This window comes from Marmota flaviventris, chromosome 18, assembly GCF_047511675.1.
Source record: "Marmota flaviventris isolate mMarFla1 chromosome 18, mMarFla1.hap1, whole genome shotgun sequence".
Classification (NCBI taxonomy): Eukaryota; Metazoa; Chordata; class Mammalia; order Rodentia; family Sciuridae; genus Marmota; species Marmota flaviventris.
In genome coordinates, this window is record NC_092515.1 from 37086764 (window position 1) to 37102773 (window position 16010).

A 16010-nucleotide genomic window follows, 5' to 3' on the forward strand; every position below is an offset into this window, starting at 1 on the left:
TTTCCATGGGTGAAGTGGAGAAGGGATTCCCTTGATGAAGCAGACTCTGCTGTCCCCTGTCCAACACAACCTCAATGGCAACTCTGTCTACCTAATATGGCCCCCCTATCTGACTGAGGAGGGTGTGGAGATGACCTCAAAGCTCTTCCTGGCACTGATCCTCTGCGCTTTGCTTCTTCCCCACAGCTTTAAGAGCAGGAAGTGCGGGGACGCGTTTGCAGAAGCCCTCTCTAGGAGCTTGCCAACCATGGGGAACCTGAAGATTCTGGGGTGAGCCAGGGCTTGGAACCAAGAAAGACCTTCATCTGAGGATGCCTGGCACTCCCTTCCTCCCCCTTGTCCTGCATAGGGCAGAGTCCCAGGCTACCTGCTTCCGCCACCCCATCCTTTCCCACCATCTTTGCTTACCCCATAGGTTAGCGGGAAGTAAGATCACTGCCCAGGGCGTCAGCCTCCTGGTGCAGGCCTTGCCCCTCTGCCCGCAGCTGGAAGAGGTCAGGTGAGTGATCTCCAGGAGGGCTCGCGGCTGGGGAGAGGAGTCATTCCCAGGACACCCCCTGGGTTCTGTACTAGGTCCTGCACATTCCATCGAGGTCTGACCAAGGTCTCGTTTTTCAATGAGGTATTAGGTCAAGAATGGGATGAGGTGATTCCAAACCAAAGGTTTCCAAAGGCTCCAGAGCAGCCTTCTTATATCTGATATCTTAGCCCTCTTGGAGAAGCACAAGTTTTGAGGCTCCTCTTTCTGTGATGCTAGGAGAAGGGATGGCAGTGTGTGGGCAGAACACAGGCACTGGGCTACACATAAAGGCATGAAAGACACACCCTCTCATGCATGCACACATATGCACACACGTGCACAGAAGTACACATTCTCCTACTCAAGTGAACACACCCATTCATTGATGTGCTGGTGCATAGCACATACGTGTACATTTAGATGCATGCACACACCAGCTAATGAGGCACACAAATATACCCCTCCCCCGTGTCTGGGAATGAGTGCTCTGGGAAGGGTGGTGCCAGGGACGCGCCAGCAGCTCCCTGGCAGGACCACTGCTAGCAGATGGCACCTTTATGATATTTAGAGAAGCTGCCCCTTGCCCAGGTAGGCACATCCTGGCTCTAGGATACAGCACGTATCGAGGGGAACATAAGCTTGACCCCTGTTCCTGTTGCCTCCTCTGCTGGGGGCCTTTGTGCAGGGATCACTCTGGTGGGGACAAAGGCCAGGAATATTGATCTCTCTGTTGCTTGGTGATTATTGACAGTGACCTTCACCTTCTCCCCCAGCACCCACTGATGCTCTCAGTCAACCTCATATTCCATCCAGCTAGGAACCCAAACAGGGCTGGGGTGTGGCCCTCAGTTAACAGGGATAGAGTGAGGTCAGAGAGGAACACTTGCTTGCTTGGGTGAGTCAAGGTCAGAGCTGAGACCAGAAACAGCATCTGCAGCATGCCCACCTGGACCTTGGTCTTCATACCAGGGGGACAAGAGGCCCTGACCAACTTGGACCCCAGCCACATTCCAGACATAATTCCTGGGATTGGGATTCTGAGTCTCCTCGCTCCACTTCATGAGACCTCTGTCATTTAGAAGCTATAGGTCATTAGCCAAAAAACCCATGGGGAAAGAAGTGAGGCCAGTGGGGGACATTTCCTTCTAGCTGTGCCTGTTGGATGCTAGGGAGCAGGTCATCCACAATTCCTGGTCCCCAATAAGGGGAGCCTTGACTGTCACCTGCCAACTGGGAAGTCCAAGGACCCCAGTGCCAGGATTGAGGAACTGGGCCTTGGTCTCCCTGTAGGTTCCAGGACAACCAGCTCAAGGACCCGGAGGTGCTGAGCATCGCGGAGGTCCTCCCTCACCTGCCGCGGCTCCGGAAGCTTGAGTAAGCAGTCCTCCTGCTCCCCGTCCCTGCCGGCTCCTCTCCTGGCCTACGTCCCCCCTCCCTTACACACCATTGGGCTGGGGAGGGTCCTGACATCTGTGCCACAATCATGCAGCCTGAGTCGCAGCAGCTTCTCCACGTCAACAGTACTGTCCTTGGTGAAGGTGGCCGTCCTGTGCCCTACTGTTAGGGTGCTGCAGGTCAGGTGAGCCGAAGGAACGGGATCCTGGCCTTCAAAGTCTGTAGAAGCGGGGATGAGAAAGTGGGGAATGGGGAAAGGAGGAGGCCGTTCATCTGGAGAGCTTCCAGTCTGTGTTAGTCACTCCTGCAGCTCCAGACCCAAGCTCAGGCCCGACACCCGAAACTCAATAAATAGTGGGTGGCTGGATGGGTGCATGGGTGCGTGAGTGGGTAGATGCACGGGTGGGTGGGTGAACGGGAAGATGGGTGTGGATGGACGGTGGAATCAAAACCCGCTACAAAGCACAGGCCCAGCCAATGGGATCCTTGGCTGTGTGCCACTCTCCATGGTGCTGAAGCAACCTTACCCGTAGCCGGGATTGCAGCCGGAGCCTCCGCTCAGCAAGCGTCATGCTTCTTAATCCTAAAGCAATTTTTTAAAACTCTAGGCACATGCCTATAATCCCAGCAGCTCTGGAAGCTAAGGCAGGGGGATCCCGAGTTCAAAGCCAGCCTCAGCAAATTTAGCAAAGCCCTAAGCAACAGAGTGAGACACTTGACCCTATGTCAAAAATAAATAAATAAATAAACAAAGATTTTTAAAAAGCATCCCTGGTACCAAAAAACAAGCCCTCTCAGCATTCCTAATGTTTTATCTTATTTCTTGTAAGAAATTGTTTCCCTAGCTTGTTTGTTTTCAGTACTGGGGATCAAACCTAGGACCTCACACATGCAAGTTCTCTATCATTGAATCACATCCCGAGTTCTTTTAATGTTTTACTTTATTTTAAAACAGGGTCATGATAAATTGCAATCCTCCTGTCTCAGTCTCCCAAGGAGCTGGGATGACAGGCATGTGCCACCGCACCCAGCTTTCTCTGGAGTTTGGAACAGGAATGGGTGTGCAGATAGGGGTGACGGGCTGATTTCTAGTCCCTGATTTGGTTTCATGACTTGGTGTCTGACCCTCTAGGGAGACAGACCTCATCTTCTTTCTTTCCCCACTTGAAGAAACAGCTGTGGAGCTACAAAGGTAAGAAGCCAGGGAGGTGCAGATCTGTGTCCATCCTAAGAAAAGATCTAGGCTCAGGCCGTTGAGGGGAGGGTGCAGGAGAGCCTAGAAAGAGCTAGAACATGGAGATTCTTTGTGCTACTGCTGCATTGAAGGGCGAGTGACTGCTTAGACTTGTAAAAGGATATGAACCTCCTTGTAAACCTGGGCCACATCTGGCCCCTGTGCAGAGAGAGCACTCCCCAAATCTCAGAGTGAGTCACAGCCTCAGGAAGATACTATTAACCTGACCACCCTCCATGCTGAGAGCTCTGGCGAGACTCTTACAACTGGAGAAAAGAGGAGAGGGCAGTTCCCTACAGCTTAGCATCACTGTGAGAATTAAATAAGCAAATACATTTAAATGCATGGAATGCGGCTGCTGGCATGCAGTTGGTGCCTAAATGCTGACTGTTCCAGCTGTGCACAGGAGAAGAAAGGGCAGAGGCATTCCCCCAAAAGAAAATCCCTACTGTGCTCCCCAAACTCTTCCCCGGATTATAGCTCAGTGGTTGAATACTTGCCTCGCATGTGTGAGGCACTGGGTTCGATCCTCAGCACCACAGAAAAATATAGATAAATAAAACAAAGAAATTGTGTCCATCTACAACTAAAAACATTAAAAAGAAGTCCTCAAGCAAGTTCTTTGCCTGCTCTGAACCTCAGTTTCCTCACCTGTACCATGACCCAGTAGGACCACTGTCCTGCTCCTCTCTGTCTAGAGCTGGGATGCCCAGGATGACAGCCACCAGCCACCTGGGCTATTTAAATTTAGATTAAGTGAAATGAAATTGTGAGTCCATCAGTCCCATTTGACACACCTCAAGTGGGAAGTGTCTTGTCCAACAGCACACACTGCAGATGGATAAAGCTTTCCTTTGACCTCAAACCTTCTGCTCTGGTGCTGTGCTAAGTCAGACCCTGAGCACCGTCCAGCAACTGTCCTTGTGCCGACTCACCGAGAGCAGGGCTGCAGGGTCCCCAGCCCCTGGAAGCCAAGGGGAGAGGCATGGTCCACTAGACTCTGGCGCCCAAACCCCAACCAACGTTTGATTGGCTCTTTCCAGAGCTCCAGACCCACAGGAAACAGACGGCCAGAGGAAAGAGGCTGAGGACAGAAGGCTGACCCTCAGGTACCTCAGTGGGATCCAGGGCCTTAAGGAGAGGGTGGTGTGGGGGAAGGGCTGTCCTTCTGCGGGAGGCACAACAGGAACGAGGAGGATAAAGGGACAAGGAGACGCGGGGCACGGAAGGGACATGAATAGCCACCTGGCTGGACTCAGGAGCCTCTGTCCTAACAGCAGCAATGGCTATAACTGAACGTGCCTCTGCCCTCTGCTGGGCACCGTGCCCAGGGTCACCTGGCGGTGAGCCTTGGAAGCTCTAGGAAGCGCACGTCATTGTTCCCACTTGAGGGAGGAGGAAGCTGAGTCTCAGGCAGCCTCTGCTCCTTGCCCAAGATCCCTGGCTTCTAAGGGGCGTGCACACCCCACAGCTGCAATCAGCGCTGGAGGGGGCCCAGTTCCCTTCCTGAGGCCCTCTGTCCTCTACCCCAGGCTCCAGAAATGTCAGCTCAGGGTCCGTAATGTGGAGGCCCTCATAGCCCTGCTCCTGGAAGGTCCGCCTCTAGAGGAAGTGGAGTGAGTATCATGGGGAGGAGGCTGGGGAAGAGGGGACTGGGCCTGGCCTTTGGGTGGAGGGTGCAGGGGAGGGGCAGATGGCCTCCTGAAGAATTTGAAGGCATCAAGAATCACAAGAGCTACCACTGTTTAGTACTTGCCCTGTGCTGGGTGCCTGGCCAGGGGCTTTTACATACGTATCTCATTTAATCCTGTCATCTCAATGATGTGAGCTCTGTCACCATCCACATTTGACAGAGGAGGAAATGAAGCCACAGAGAGGAAGATTTTTCTCAAGGTCACATGGGAAGGAAGGGTCCAGGCCAGGGTGCAAGCCCAGACAGTCTGGCTCCGGGTCTCAAACCCATAACCACTGTGGCTGGGATCTGCAGAGCTGAAGCCCCCGCTACACCTGGGAGAAGCCGCTCCATTCAGGCTGGAGGGGCTCCCACGACAGTCAGCTCTTGGGGGGACTGTTGAAGGCAGGGTTTGGGGGTTGGTGGAGGTCTTGCCATGTCACTAGGAGGGATGCCCCAAAAGGACAGTCCTAGGAAATCTTCCAGTGGGCACCAGGGTGGATTGCTGGGATTCCGTGTGTGATTTGAGGACAGAGGGACAGGGCGAGGGCTTCTTTGGTGACCAATCCTTGCTCCTGACCCACTGGGAGAACCAGGGCAGGATTAGAAGGTATCAAGTACTTCTACCCACCCTGTCGCCATGGAGCCTGACCCTGCCCCAGGCTCAGCCGCAGCAATCCCCCACCCACCTGGTTACCCAGAGAAGACACCTCCAGCCCCCTGGCCCCCCAGACGGTCCACCCTGGGCCAACTGCAACAGTTCTCACGACTATCCCCCTTTCTCTAGCCTCTTTATCCAGCTTCTTATCACAAACCACCCTCCCCTCACTTGGTGACCCCAGCAGCTTCCTCACGGGCTTGCCTGCTTCTACCCTGGCCACCTCTTCCTGGAAGGGTGCCTACATTTCATTGCTGCCTACCCCCTTCACTGTCTCCTGCTACTCAAGATAACACAAGATCCTAAAATCCCATGTGATCCACAACCCTGTCCCAGCCCCCCAAGCTACATCTTATCCTGCCACTTCAGGCTCGATCCATCCCATCACACTGGCTCCTTTTAGGTGCCACAGGGCCTTTGAATGTGCCATTTCAACTGCCAGAAAATTCCTCCCCCATCTCTCCTCTGCCCCTTACCTATTGAACTCCTTCTGGTTTTTCCAGCAAGCAGCTCAATCCTCAGGAAAGCCTTCCCTGATCTTTACTCTAGGTCAGAGGTCCCTGTAATCATGAAATTTATCACAAGGAGCAATTATGTAGATTGCACAAAGGAATGGCTGCTGATAAGGCCTTGCAATCAGGCTGCCTGGGTTCAAATCTAGGTCCACCCTGGGGCAAATGCTTTAACCACACAGTGCCTTGGTTTACTCATGAGTAAAGAAGAGATTAAGATAATAAAGGTGGCTGCTTCCTAGGAAGAAGAAATGTGTCAAGGGTTGCAGAAGCCTCCAGGCCTCCAGGGTGCAGCCCGTCCCCTCTAGCTAGTGTTAAAAATCAATTAGGAGCCGGGTGTGGTGGCACCTGCCTGGAATCCCAGCGGCTCAGGAGGCTCAGGTAGGAGGATTGCAAGTTGGAGGCCAGCCTCAGCAAAGGTGAGGCGCTGAGCAACCTAGTGAGACCCTGTGTCTAAATAAAATACAAAATAGGGCTGGGGATGGGGCTCAGTGGTGGAGTGCCCCTGAGTTCAATCCCCAGTAACCCCCAGACGAAAAAAAAATCATTATGGCGAGATGCTTGGTCTGGAGTCAGTGGGGGTCTGTGAGGGTGCGGGGGGGGGGGGGGGGGGCGGCTGCGGGGCTCCCCCACAGTGCAGGGCGGCCCCTCTGTTCCAGCCTCTCAGGGAACCAGCTGGAAGATGAAGGCTGCCGACTCCTGGCTGAGGCTGCTTCCCGCCTGCACATTGCCAGGAAGCTGGAGTGAGTTGCCACCCACCCCTGGGTGACAGGAGCGTCCTGGAGAGCCCCCAGAAGGTCCCGGCCACCCCTGGTCCCTGTGCCACAGTCAGTAGTAATGCTGCTAATGCACCCGCCACCTCACTTTCTCCCAACTCCAGCCTTGCCTGGCTGAGCCACCATCTCCGTTCCAGCCATTTAACCCCTTGCGCTTGGAGAGTGCGCTCACGGTCATCGTCGGTGGCTTGTGGACCTGTTTGTCCTTTCAGTAGCACCGGAGTAGGGGGCAAAGGGGTTGCAGTGGGGCAGAACTGAGGCTTTGGGTGGACGGGTGCCAGGGTGTCGGATTAAGTAGGAGGTGGTGCCTTCGTTCGGGGTCGTCTGGGGGTGAAGGGGTGGGGTGCTGGGTGTTGAGATGGGAGGGTCCCAGGCTGGGCTGCAGGGTGGGGCAGGGCAGTGCTTGGATGGCCGTGTTGGGGTGTTGGGATCCAGGGCGGGTTGGGGTGAGCCAGGGCTGTGGCTGGGTAGAAGTGGTTAGCTTTTACTCAAGACCTTGGCTGTGGCTCTGTCACCTCGTAGCTTTGTGACACTGGGCAGGTAGAGCAATGTCTCTGGGCCTCAGTTTCTCCATTTGTAATCCCTTTGTAAAACAGGATTCCCTGAGGTCACGAGTGTGCCCACACACGTGGACCTACCGAGCCTGGCACGCCGGAGCTCAAAAGGTGGCTCCTTTGCCGGCCAGGACGCTGGGCTTCAGGGGCTTGAAAGCACGAGCGGGTTCTCAGCTCAGGCTGGAGAACTCTGCTCCTGAAGCAGGGGGCCTTGCAGCTCTTGGCTCACCTGCGTGGCCTGAATCCTTTGAGGGCCCCTGGCTAGGACCCAGGACATCTGAGAGTGACAGCCACCTCTCCCGAGTCATGAGGAGGGAGCTGGAGCCGTCGGGGGTTGAGGATCGTGGCCCCTCTGATGGCTGCCTCCACCTCTCCACAGCCTCAGCGACAGTGGGCTCTCCGTGGGCGGGGTGTCCTGTGTGCTGAGCGCCCTGAGCACCTGCCAAGCTCTGGAAACCCTGCACATCAGGTAGGAGCTCCCCGTCGGCCTCCGTGACCTGCACCCTCTAGCCCGAAGCTGGCCTGTCATGCTAAGTCCTTGGGAGTCTTTCCGGTCCCAGGATGTAGGGACCCCTAGAAAACGCTGCTGCTCCCCCTCCCAGACCCCCTTCCAGCAGGCACAGCTACCCCCAGCTGCTGCGGCAGGTATGGTGTGCTCAAGGCACCGGTGTCCCCTCAGGAGGACCGCCCAGGGCTGGTGGGAGCCAGAGGTGCCTGGGAGGTTGTGTACCAGTCCCCAGCCAGGTTGGCCGGTGGCAGAGGCAGCCCTTGTCTCCATCCCCTTGCAACTTGGCTCCCCTGGGATCAGGCCCCTGTGGGCCTCCCTCGGTCCTTTCCCAGCTTCTCCTGAGAGCAAGCTCCTGACAGCACATGCACCAGGAGTCAGGTGGCATGGGACCCCTGCTTCCCAGGCCCAGGCTCTGTTTCTAGGGAACCCGCCCAAGACAGGCCTCCGCCTTATTTCTGTGAGTCTCACTGTCTGGTCTGGCGAGCTGAGGACAACTGCAAGCCAAAGTCAACGCAGTTCCCAGCTTGGAGGGCGTCTCCCTCAAGGCTGTTGGCGGAGCAGAGCAGCCCTGCTGTACACACCCCCAAAGGAGAGAGGAAATCCCCATCCCCCCTGAGTGGAAGGTCAGGAACCCGCACACACCTGTAATCCCAGAGACTCAGAGGCTGAGGCAGGAGGATGACAAGCTCAAAGCCAGCCTCAGCAATTTAGTGAGAACCTGTCTCAAAATAAAAAATAAAAAGGGCTGGGGATAGATACGCAAACACATTTAGTTGCAGGGATATTCACCCCAGTATCAATTATGATAGGAAAAAAATGGAAATAACTTGCATGTTTAATAGTAGGATATTAGTTAAATAAACCAAGTTATCTACAAAGAAAAACACTCAATGGAACCATGAAAAAAAAATTCAATATAGATGTGGTTTTCATCTGAAGGGAAGACTGTGGGACATTAAATAAACGTGAAATTTTAATTCATGATCTTCATGATAAAGCTTTTCAAACATACTCAATGGTAGAAAGAATGGTGCAATCTGTTCCCATGAGCAAAGACTGTTCATGATTCTAATCTGTCACCCCAGCTTCATCTCTGCCTTAAAAACAAACAAACAATAAAACAAAAAACCCAGCCAGGTGTGGTGGTGCACACCTGTAATCCCAACTACTCAGGAGACTGAGGCAAGAGGGTCACAAGTTTGAGGCCAGCCTCAGCAACTTAACAAGGCCCTGAGCAACTTAGTGAGACCCTGTCCCAATTTTTTAAAAAAACTTTAAAATGTTCTCACTGGGGATGTAGCTCAGTGGTAAAACACCTTGGGGACAATGCCCAGTTGGCTGAGTGCCGATGCCCGTTATCTCAGTAACCTGGGAGACGGACACACAAGTTCCAGGACAATCTGAGCAACGTAGTAAGACCCTGCCTCAAAATAAAATGAAAAGGACTGAGGAGGTGGCTCAATGGTTGGGCACCCTTGGGTTCAACCTGAAGAAGGAGAAGAAGAAGGAGGAGGAGGAGGGAGGGAGGAGGAGGAAGAGGAGGAGGAGGAAGGAAGAAAGAGAATTTGTAATTCCCATTTTTGCAAGAAAAAAAATTAATTGCATTTAAAAAGCAAAACATTTGAAGGACCCAATCCTAAAAGTTAACAAGGATCATTGAGATGTCCTCCAGGGACAAGGGACAGCGCCCTCAGCCCAGAGTGCTCCCAGTGTACGAGGATCACCAACTGCGGAGGAGGGGCGTTGCAGCCTGAGGTCCAAACCACAGAGGAGGCGGGATTTCATGTTTCTCTCACAGTCTTGCCTGGAAACTGGCAGTGGAAGTCAGAGGAAGGGGTTCAGCTGGAGCTGGGGGGCTCCCTAGGGCCCCTCCAGATGGGGCACCCAGCAGAAGTCCTCACCTCTCCCTCCCCCACCCCTCCTCTCTCCACAGCCTGCTGCACAGAACCGCGGTCCTCACGTTTACCCAAGAGCCAGAAAAGCAGGGGGGGACCCAGGAGAGGTAGGCCCAGCGTCCTCCCAGCCCCTATCTGGTCAGGGTCAACCACAGCAGGGTGGCAGGGAAGACCTTGACTAATGCACAAAGGGACAGGAAGTGAGCAGGCTTGGCAGGGGGTGCTGCTGTCCAGGGGAAGGTCAATGGGCCTCCCCATTTTTTGGTGCTTGAAGACAGCCCTGAGATGGAGGGTGTGGACACATGCGGGGGGAGGGGTGGGGGGAGCCAGAGACCGATGCTCCGGAGTCTGAGGCCCTGCAGCCTCAACCCAGCGGATGGCTCAGGCTGCTGGTCAGAACTTCCAGCTGTCTGTGGCACAAGGCCTCATTTCTGCGTGTCCTCCTCCCGGGCTGTCCCGGCCTCGCACACGGACAGACCCAGCTCTTCCTCCTCTGTGTCCACCACAGTCTCTTGTGCAGCATCTGAGGTCAGAGCTGGTCAGAGCTGGCGCAGCCATCGATGGTGTCACTGATGAGGATGTCCAGATTAATGATAGTAGCAGCGGAGGTTAATTGAGCATTAACTATGTATGTAGTAAGCTCTGTGCTGAGTCAATTCACACATGTCATACTATCGAGTGACACACCCCGGGCCAACTTGGAATCAAGGTCTCACTGACTCCGGGCCCAGCCTAGAGACTGAACAGTGCGCAAGGTGCAGCTGGCGAAGGACTGTGAAGATAGTGGGCGAGGTGTCCGCTTACCTGGCCTTGGTGTGTGTCCCTCCAGGGCTGCATTTCTTGACAACCTCATGTCCCCCCTGTCCTGTGAGCTACCTCCGAGCTCCCGAAGGATCAGGTATGCCGATGACCTCCAGGCCCCGTGTGGTTCTAGCTTCCCCTCTTCCTCCACCCGAGGCCTGTCCCAAACCTCAGGCTCCAGCCCTCTATGCTCCCCGGAGGACACCATGCCCTGCTGTGTCCAGGACCTGTGGCCCAGCTGTCCCCCACCCCAGATGGGGCTCAACGAGGCAGCCCCCTCAGCCCCTTCCCCTGCCCCGAGGACCTGCTCCCCCAGCTCTCTGAGCCCAGCAGCTGAAGATGGGAATTCTGGCTGGGGAGGAGGGGACTCCTCGGGGCCCCTGCTATCCTGACCCTGGGCCTCAGCCTCCGCAGGGCCCCTCCGGGGCTCTTCTTGGCTTTTCTCATCCTGTCTGTCTGTATCTCCTCTTGTCTGTCTGTCTCCCTCATTCCTGTGTCTTTCGAGGTCTGTCTTCCTCCACCACCCTTGGTCTTTTGTGGTCTGTCCTCCTCTGTCCCTCTGTCTCTGCCTCTGCCCACGTGTGCCATCCTACAGAGATGCAGGGTGCAGGTGGGGTGTGGTGGCCCCCCTCGTCTGTCTGTCTGTCTGTCTAGGTGCCAGATGTGTTCCTGTCCCTCCTCCCCTGCAAGTCTGGCTCTGTGGGTGTGGTGGGTGGCGGGGCTGTGACCTCCGCCTGTGGGCAGGCGTGCAGGGCTGCGGTCTCCCGCTGCAGGCTGACGCACTGTGGCTTCCAGACCAAGCACCTGGAGCAGCTCTGCAGGGCGCTGGGAGGAAGCAGCCACCTGGGTCACCTGGAGTGAGTCCGTGGGCGGGAGGGTGTTGGCGAGGCGTTTTGACTGCTTAGATCGGGCGGGCATTCTTTTCCTGGAGTTAGGAGCCCATCAGAGAATCTGATGAAAGCTGTGTCCCCTTCTCCCCAAATGCACGTTCCCAACATTTGACGCCCTCTGAAGCCCACCCCCGCACCCCCCAGGAGTGCATGAGCCTCAGGAAAGAACCTGGGGGAGGCCCAGCGGCCCCCTATAGATCTGCGGGACCCAGCCTGGCAGCCCAGGCTGTGCCCATTTCAGGAGAAGCCAGTGACAGGGCAGAGACCCAGGTCAGCACCCGCCCACCCCCCACTGATGGTTTCTCCCCCCCCCTCCAGCTTCTCAGGCAACTCCCTGGGGGACGAGGGGGTGACCCTGCTGGCCCAGCTGCTCCCGGGGCTGGGCCCCCTGCAATCCTTGAAGTAAGTAGCCAGCTAGGCAGAGCTGGGGTTTGTCCTCTGCAGGATGGGGTGGGGACACCTGTGTCACTCACCCGCCCTCCTGGGGTTACAGAAAATACCTGTGAGTCCCCAGACCCAGTTGCCGATGCAGAAAAAGAGAAAGTGCCCATGCAGGGCCGTTGCTCCTTCAGCTTCGATTAGGCAACGACTTCTTTCCCGTGGAGACGGGCCCCGAAGGCCAGCTTCTCACTCGGGGTTTCACTTCTCAAACTCAGCTCTGCAGCTCTGGACCCCTGGGAACCCAGCCACCTGCATTAGGGCGGGCATGGGTCGTGTTCAGGGCCTGGGGGGTCATGGGAAGTCCAGCGGAAGCAGGGGAAAGCATTGGTGACTAACGGCTGGCCCCGTGCTGGCCCCTGGGAGCCGTCAGGGACTGTGGGATGGGACTTGGTCTGGGTAGGAAGGGAGAGTTTATGCCAGAAAGGGCACTCTAGCAGGGTGACCAGAGAGGAGGCTGTCCACTGTGGAAAGGAGCCCTGCAGGAGGTCAAGGATCCCCAAATTTTGCCTGCAGCAGATCAGAGCATCCTTGGCTCCTACAGCCCCCTCCTCCAAAATGAGAGGAGCACTGGTGAGAGGTCACAGGTCCTGGGGCCCCAGCTGACTTTGCTACCTACTTACTGTGTGACCTTGGGTGGGTTGGCTCACCTCTCTGAGCCCCTAGTTCCCAGTCAGAAGACACATGAACTGGAGGCACGATCACTGTTTGCCCAACCTTCCTGCTTGGACACTGTCTTGGGACAAGCTTGGCAAAAAGGAGGCTGCTCCGGGTCCTGCTGGGGCCTGCACCTGGGCAGGAAGGAAGGCCTCCACTTCGCAGGCAGATGACACGTAGCTTGAGCCTTCAGGGCACGTCCCTGTGTGACCTCCTAACACGGGGCTCCACTGACCAGTGCCTGGGAGGGCCCTGCGCACCCTGCTGGGGTCCTCATCCTGAGGAGTGGGCAGTTAAGTGGCAAATGAAAAGCCCTCGACAGGTTGACAGAGGGACCACAGATGAAAGGACGGGTGGGGCCCCAGGATTTCATTTTGCACCGGTGTCACCCTCCTCTGTCAGGTGGGGAGACAGCCCACTCTGGCCAAAAAGCACTGCTTAGACGGGTCACAGACCAAGGGAACCACTGAGTTCCAACCTCGGCTCTGTCACCTCATGTCTTGTCACTTTGGGCGACACCTGGCCTCTGCCTGGCCTCAGTCTCCCTTTCTGTCCAATGAGGTTGGGAGGGGTGATCTCCAAGCACCTGGGGCTTGGTGGGTTCTGTCATCTGAAATCAGGGACAACACCCCCCAACTCCCTGTCCTGTGCTCTGACCAAAGAAGGTGTGTCTGAGTCCTGGGTGGCCTCCGTCATTGTCACCCTGTGATCTGCAGCCTCAGCGAGAACGGTGTGTCCCTGAGTGCCGTGTGCTGTTTGTCCCAGTGCATGTCTGCTCTGCAGTGGGCGGCCCACCTGGATGTCAGGTGAGTGCCCCTCTGCCCCTCGCCCTGCCTGACCCCCCGTCCCATAGGCCATCAGCTTCCAGTTGGGTCCCTCGTGTGTCATGTCCCCACACATCCATCCTCAGAGCCTTAGATGGTACCAGGTCCAGTGAGGATGTGTTAGGTGTCCAGTGGAGAGATGGAGGGATGGAGGGGTGGAGGGAAGGGTGGAAGGATGGAGGGATGGAGGGAGGGGTGGGTGGAGGAAGGGATGGAACAACATGGCCCCAGAAACACCCAAGTTTCCCAAATTTTCCGTGGGACAAAGCCCATCAGCCCCCCTTACTCCCTCTCCCAGTTGTTCTCAGAGACTTATAGGAACACTGGGAGCCCTGTGGTGGCCTTGGGAGCTCAGGGACCTGAGACCTCTGGAGCTGATGAGACCACAGAGGGAGAACACCAGCCAGCACAGAGCTGTGGCCCCCCATACAGAGCCCCCATGGTTCCAGAGGCGCTGAGCCTCCTACCCCCAGGTCCCCAAGAACAGGAGGTGCATGGCAGAGGGACCCGGCTGAGCCACCTCCCAGCCATGCAGCTTTGGGCAGATCCTTGAGCTCACCCACATCTCAGTTTCTTTATGTGTAAAATGAAACTCAGAAATTCTAATTTCTACCTTCACGGTGTTATCGTGAGAACCCGGTAAAATGACATTGGCCATGTGCTCCGATGTGATCTCCCCTTGCTGGACTCGCTGAGGAAGCAGGCTGCCCCCCAGCCCTCCTATACCGGGGGTCTGGCCTCTCCAGGGCTGGGTCGGAGGTCCTCTGCCCTTTCTCAAATACCTGCCTCCTCTCTGCTTCCAGCTTGGAGAGCCAGCAGATCCTCCTGCAGGGTGACAAGAGAGGCAGGTGAGGACGGGCATTCCAGGGAGATGGGGTGGGCTCCCCTCTTGCCCTGATGCCCATTTCCTCCAAGGGTCCCCACCCCCACATCCATGCTGGCCACTCGGCTTGGGCAACCCCCCCCGCCCCCCCCCCCCCCCCCGGTCAGGCACCGGAAGTCACCCTGCTTTTGAAACCGCCCCTGCCTCGTAGAACGAGTCGCTGCCCCCAGGGTCCTGGAGGAGGGCGGGGCGCTGCGGGGAGGACCCGACCACAGCCACAGCTAAGCAGCTGCCGGCGACAGCTGCCGCGTGGGAGGGCACCGGGCAGCTGTGTTTCTGATCTGGGGCTTTTGCCGACTCGGCTTCATGTGACTCACTGCCCCGCCACACCCCGAGAAACCGTCGATGCTCTTGGAAAAACAGCTTTCCACCTCTCGGCGGCCAACGCCGAACGCACCGCGCGCTTTGCGGGTGCCCGCGGCTGCCCCCTAGTGGGGACGGACGTCCCGGGCTCTCCTGGGAAGGGGCCCCCTGGGCAGTGACTTCAGCTGATGTATGGGGTGGGCAAAGCATCGCCAGGTCACGTGGGCCATCTAGGGCCTCTGTTTCTGGGGAACCTCTCGGGGACATGGAGGCACAAATCACATGGATTGCAAAGCCCGTGATGGGGCGGGGAGGGGCTCTGTCCTGACTCCCTGCACCTTCTGCGGGCCGCCCTGGGACAGCTTTGAGCTGCTTGCTTTCCTCACCCTAGTTTCCCCGGGCCTCAGTTTCCCTGTCTGTGCATGGAGGGGGCCCTGGATGGAGGGCTGGCTGCCTGTGGGAGCCCCTCCAGCCCTGACTTCTGAGTGCCCGGTTCCAACGTGGCTGATTCGAACGTTCCTTGCAGGGATGGGTGGACGGGTGGCTCCTCTCCAGAGTTCCCAGCCAGAGCCCAGTTCTCCGGGTTGGGTCAGCGCAGCATCCCCAGGAGCTTCTGGTACTGTCTCCTGCTTCTTGTTTTGGGGTAACCACATGGAGTGGGGGGTTAGGGAGTGGGTAGGACCTAGAGGGCCCGAGCCGGGGACTGGGAGCGAGGGAAGAGAAAGAGTCGGAGAGAAGGTAAAACCACAGCCATGAGCGTGGGCGCTGCTGGAGCCCTTGGGGCAGCTCACAGCCCGGCCCCAGTGTTCTGAGAGAGCAGATTTCACACTTCTCTAAAGCAGACAGGACCGTCCTGCCCTCCAAGGAAGCCAAGTCCCCAGTGCCTGGGTTGCCATCTGCTTCGGGGACATCAATTAACAGAAAGGGGCTACCTCTCTCCCAAATATACTACCATGTACAAGAGAGGTGGGGTGTAGAGAGAAAGGCCGAGTGCTTTTGCTGGAGCGTGGCCTGGGATTTAAGAGGTTTCCCTCTCTGCCACCAGAGACTGAGACCCCAGCTGGGACTCAACATCCTCCCCAGGAGAGATACCTAAGCTGAGGTCCCAACAGAGTTACGGGGAGGAGAGAGTGAGTAGTGCCCCAGGCAGGAGGGACAGGATGAAGGAGCCCCTGGCTCTCAGTATTTCTGTGTGACTAGAGCGCATAGAGGACAAGAGCACAGGGAGACGGTGAGAAAAGCATTCCCGCTTGGTCTAAAGGTAATAGGGAGCCACAGAGGGTTTTAAGCAGGTAGAGAGGCCTGGTCAGATTTGCAGATTTCCAAAAGAGAACTCAGAGAGTGTTAGATGGTCCAGGTGAGTGAGGATGGTGGCCCAGGCTCAGGCAGTGCAATGGGAGGGTCGGAAGGATCCCTGGACGGGGCAGCGGGACACTCAGAGGCCTTGGCTATCCTTGTGGTAGAACAGGAGTTGCCAGGGAGTAAGGGAC

At 56.6% G+C, this 16010-nt stretch overlaps 1 protein-coding gene across 5 annotated transcripts in view; it reads left to right on the forward strand.

The window, feature by feature from the left end:
- The window catches only part of Nlrc5 (NLR family CARD domain containing 5), an 84243-nt gene that overhangs the window by 40197 nt on the left and 28036 nt on the right, over positions 1-16010 (forward strand). For all 5 annotated transcript variants that reach the window (XM_027939032.2, XM_027939035.2, XM_071604671.1 and 2 more), the window contains 16 exons: positions 187-270; positions 416-499; positions 1811-1894; positions 2010-2099; positions 3048-3107; positions 4193-4258; positions 4682-4765; positions 6651-6734; positions 7701-7790; positions 9763-9831; positions 10554-10622; positions 11299-11382; positions 11734-11817; positions 13227-13316; positions 14138-14182; positions 15047-15136. In XM_027939032.2, the coding sequence (XP_027794833.2) occupies positions 187-270; positions 416-499; positions 1811-1894; positions 2010-2099; positions 3048-3107; positions 4193-4258; positions 4682-4765; positions 6651-6734; positions 7701-7790; positions 9763-9831; positions 10554-10622; positions 11299-11382; positions 11734-11817; positions 13227-13316; positions 14138-14182; positions 15047-15136 (1257 nt within the window). The remainder of the gene's footprint in view (positions 1-186; positions 271-415; positions 500-1810; positions 1895-2009; positions 2100-3047; positions 3108-4192; positions 4259-4681; positions 4766-6650; positions 6735-7700; positions 7791-9762; positions 9832-10553; positions 10623-11298; positions 11383-11733; positions 11818-13226; positions 13317-14137; positions 14183-15046; positions 15137-16010) is intronic.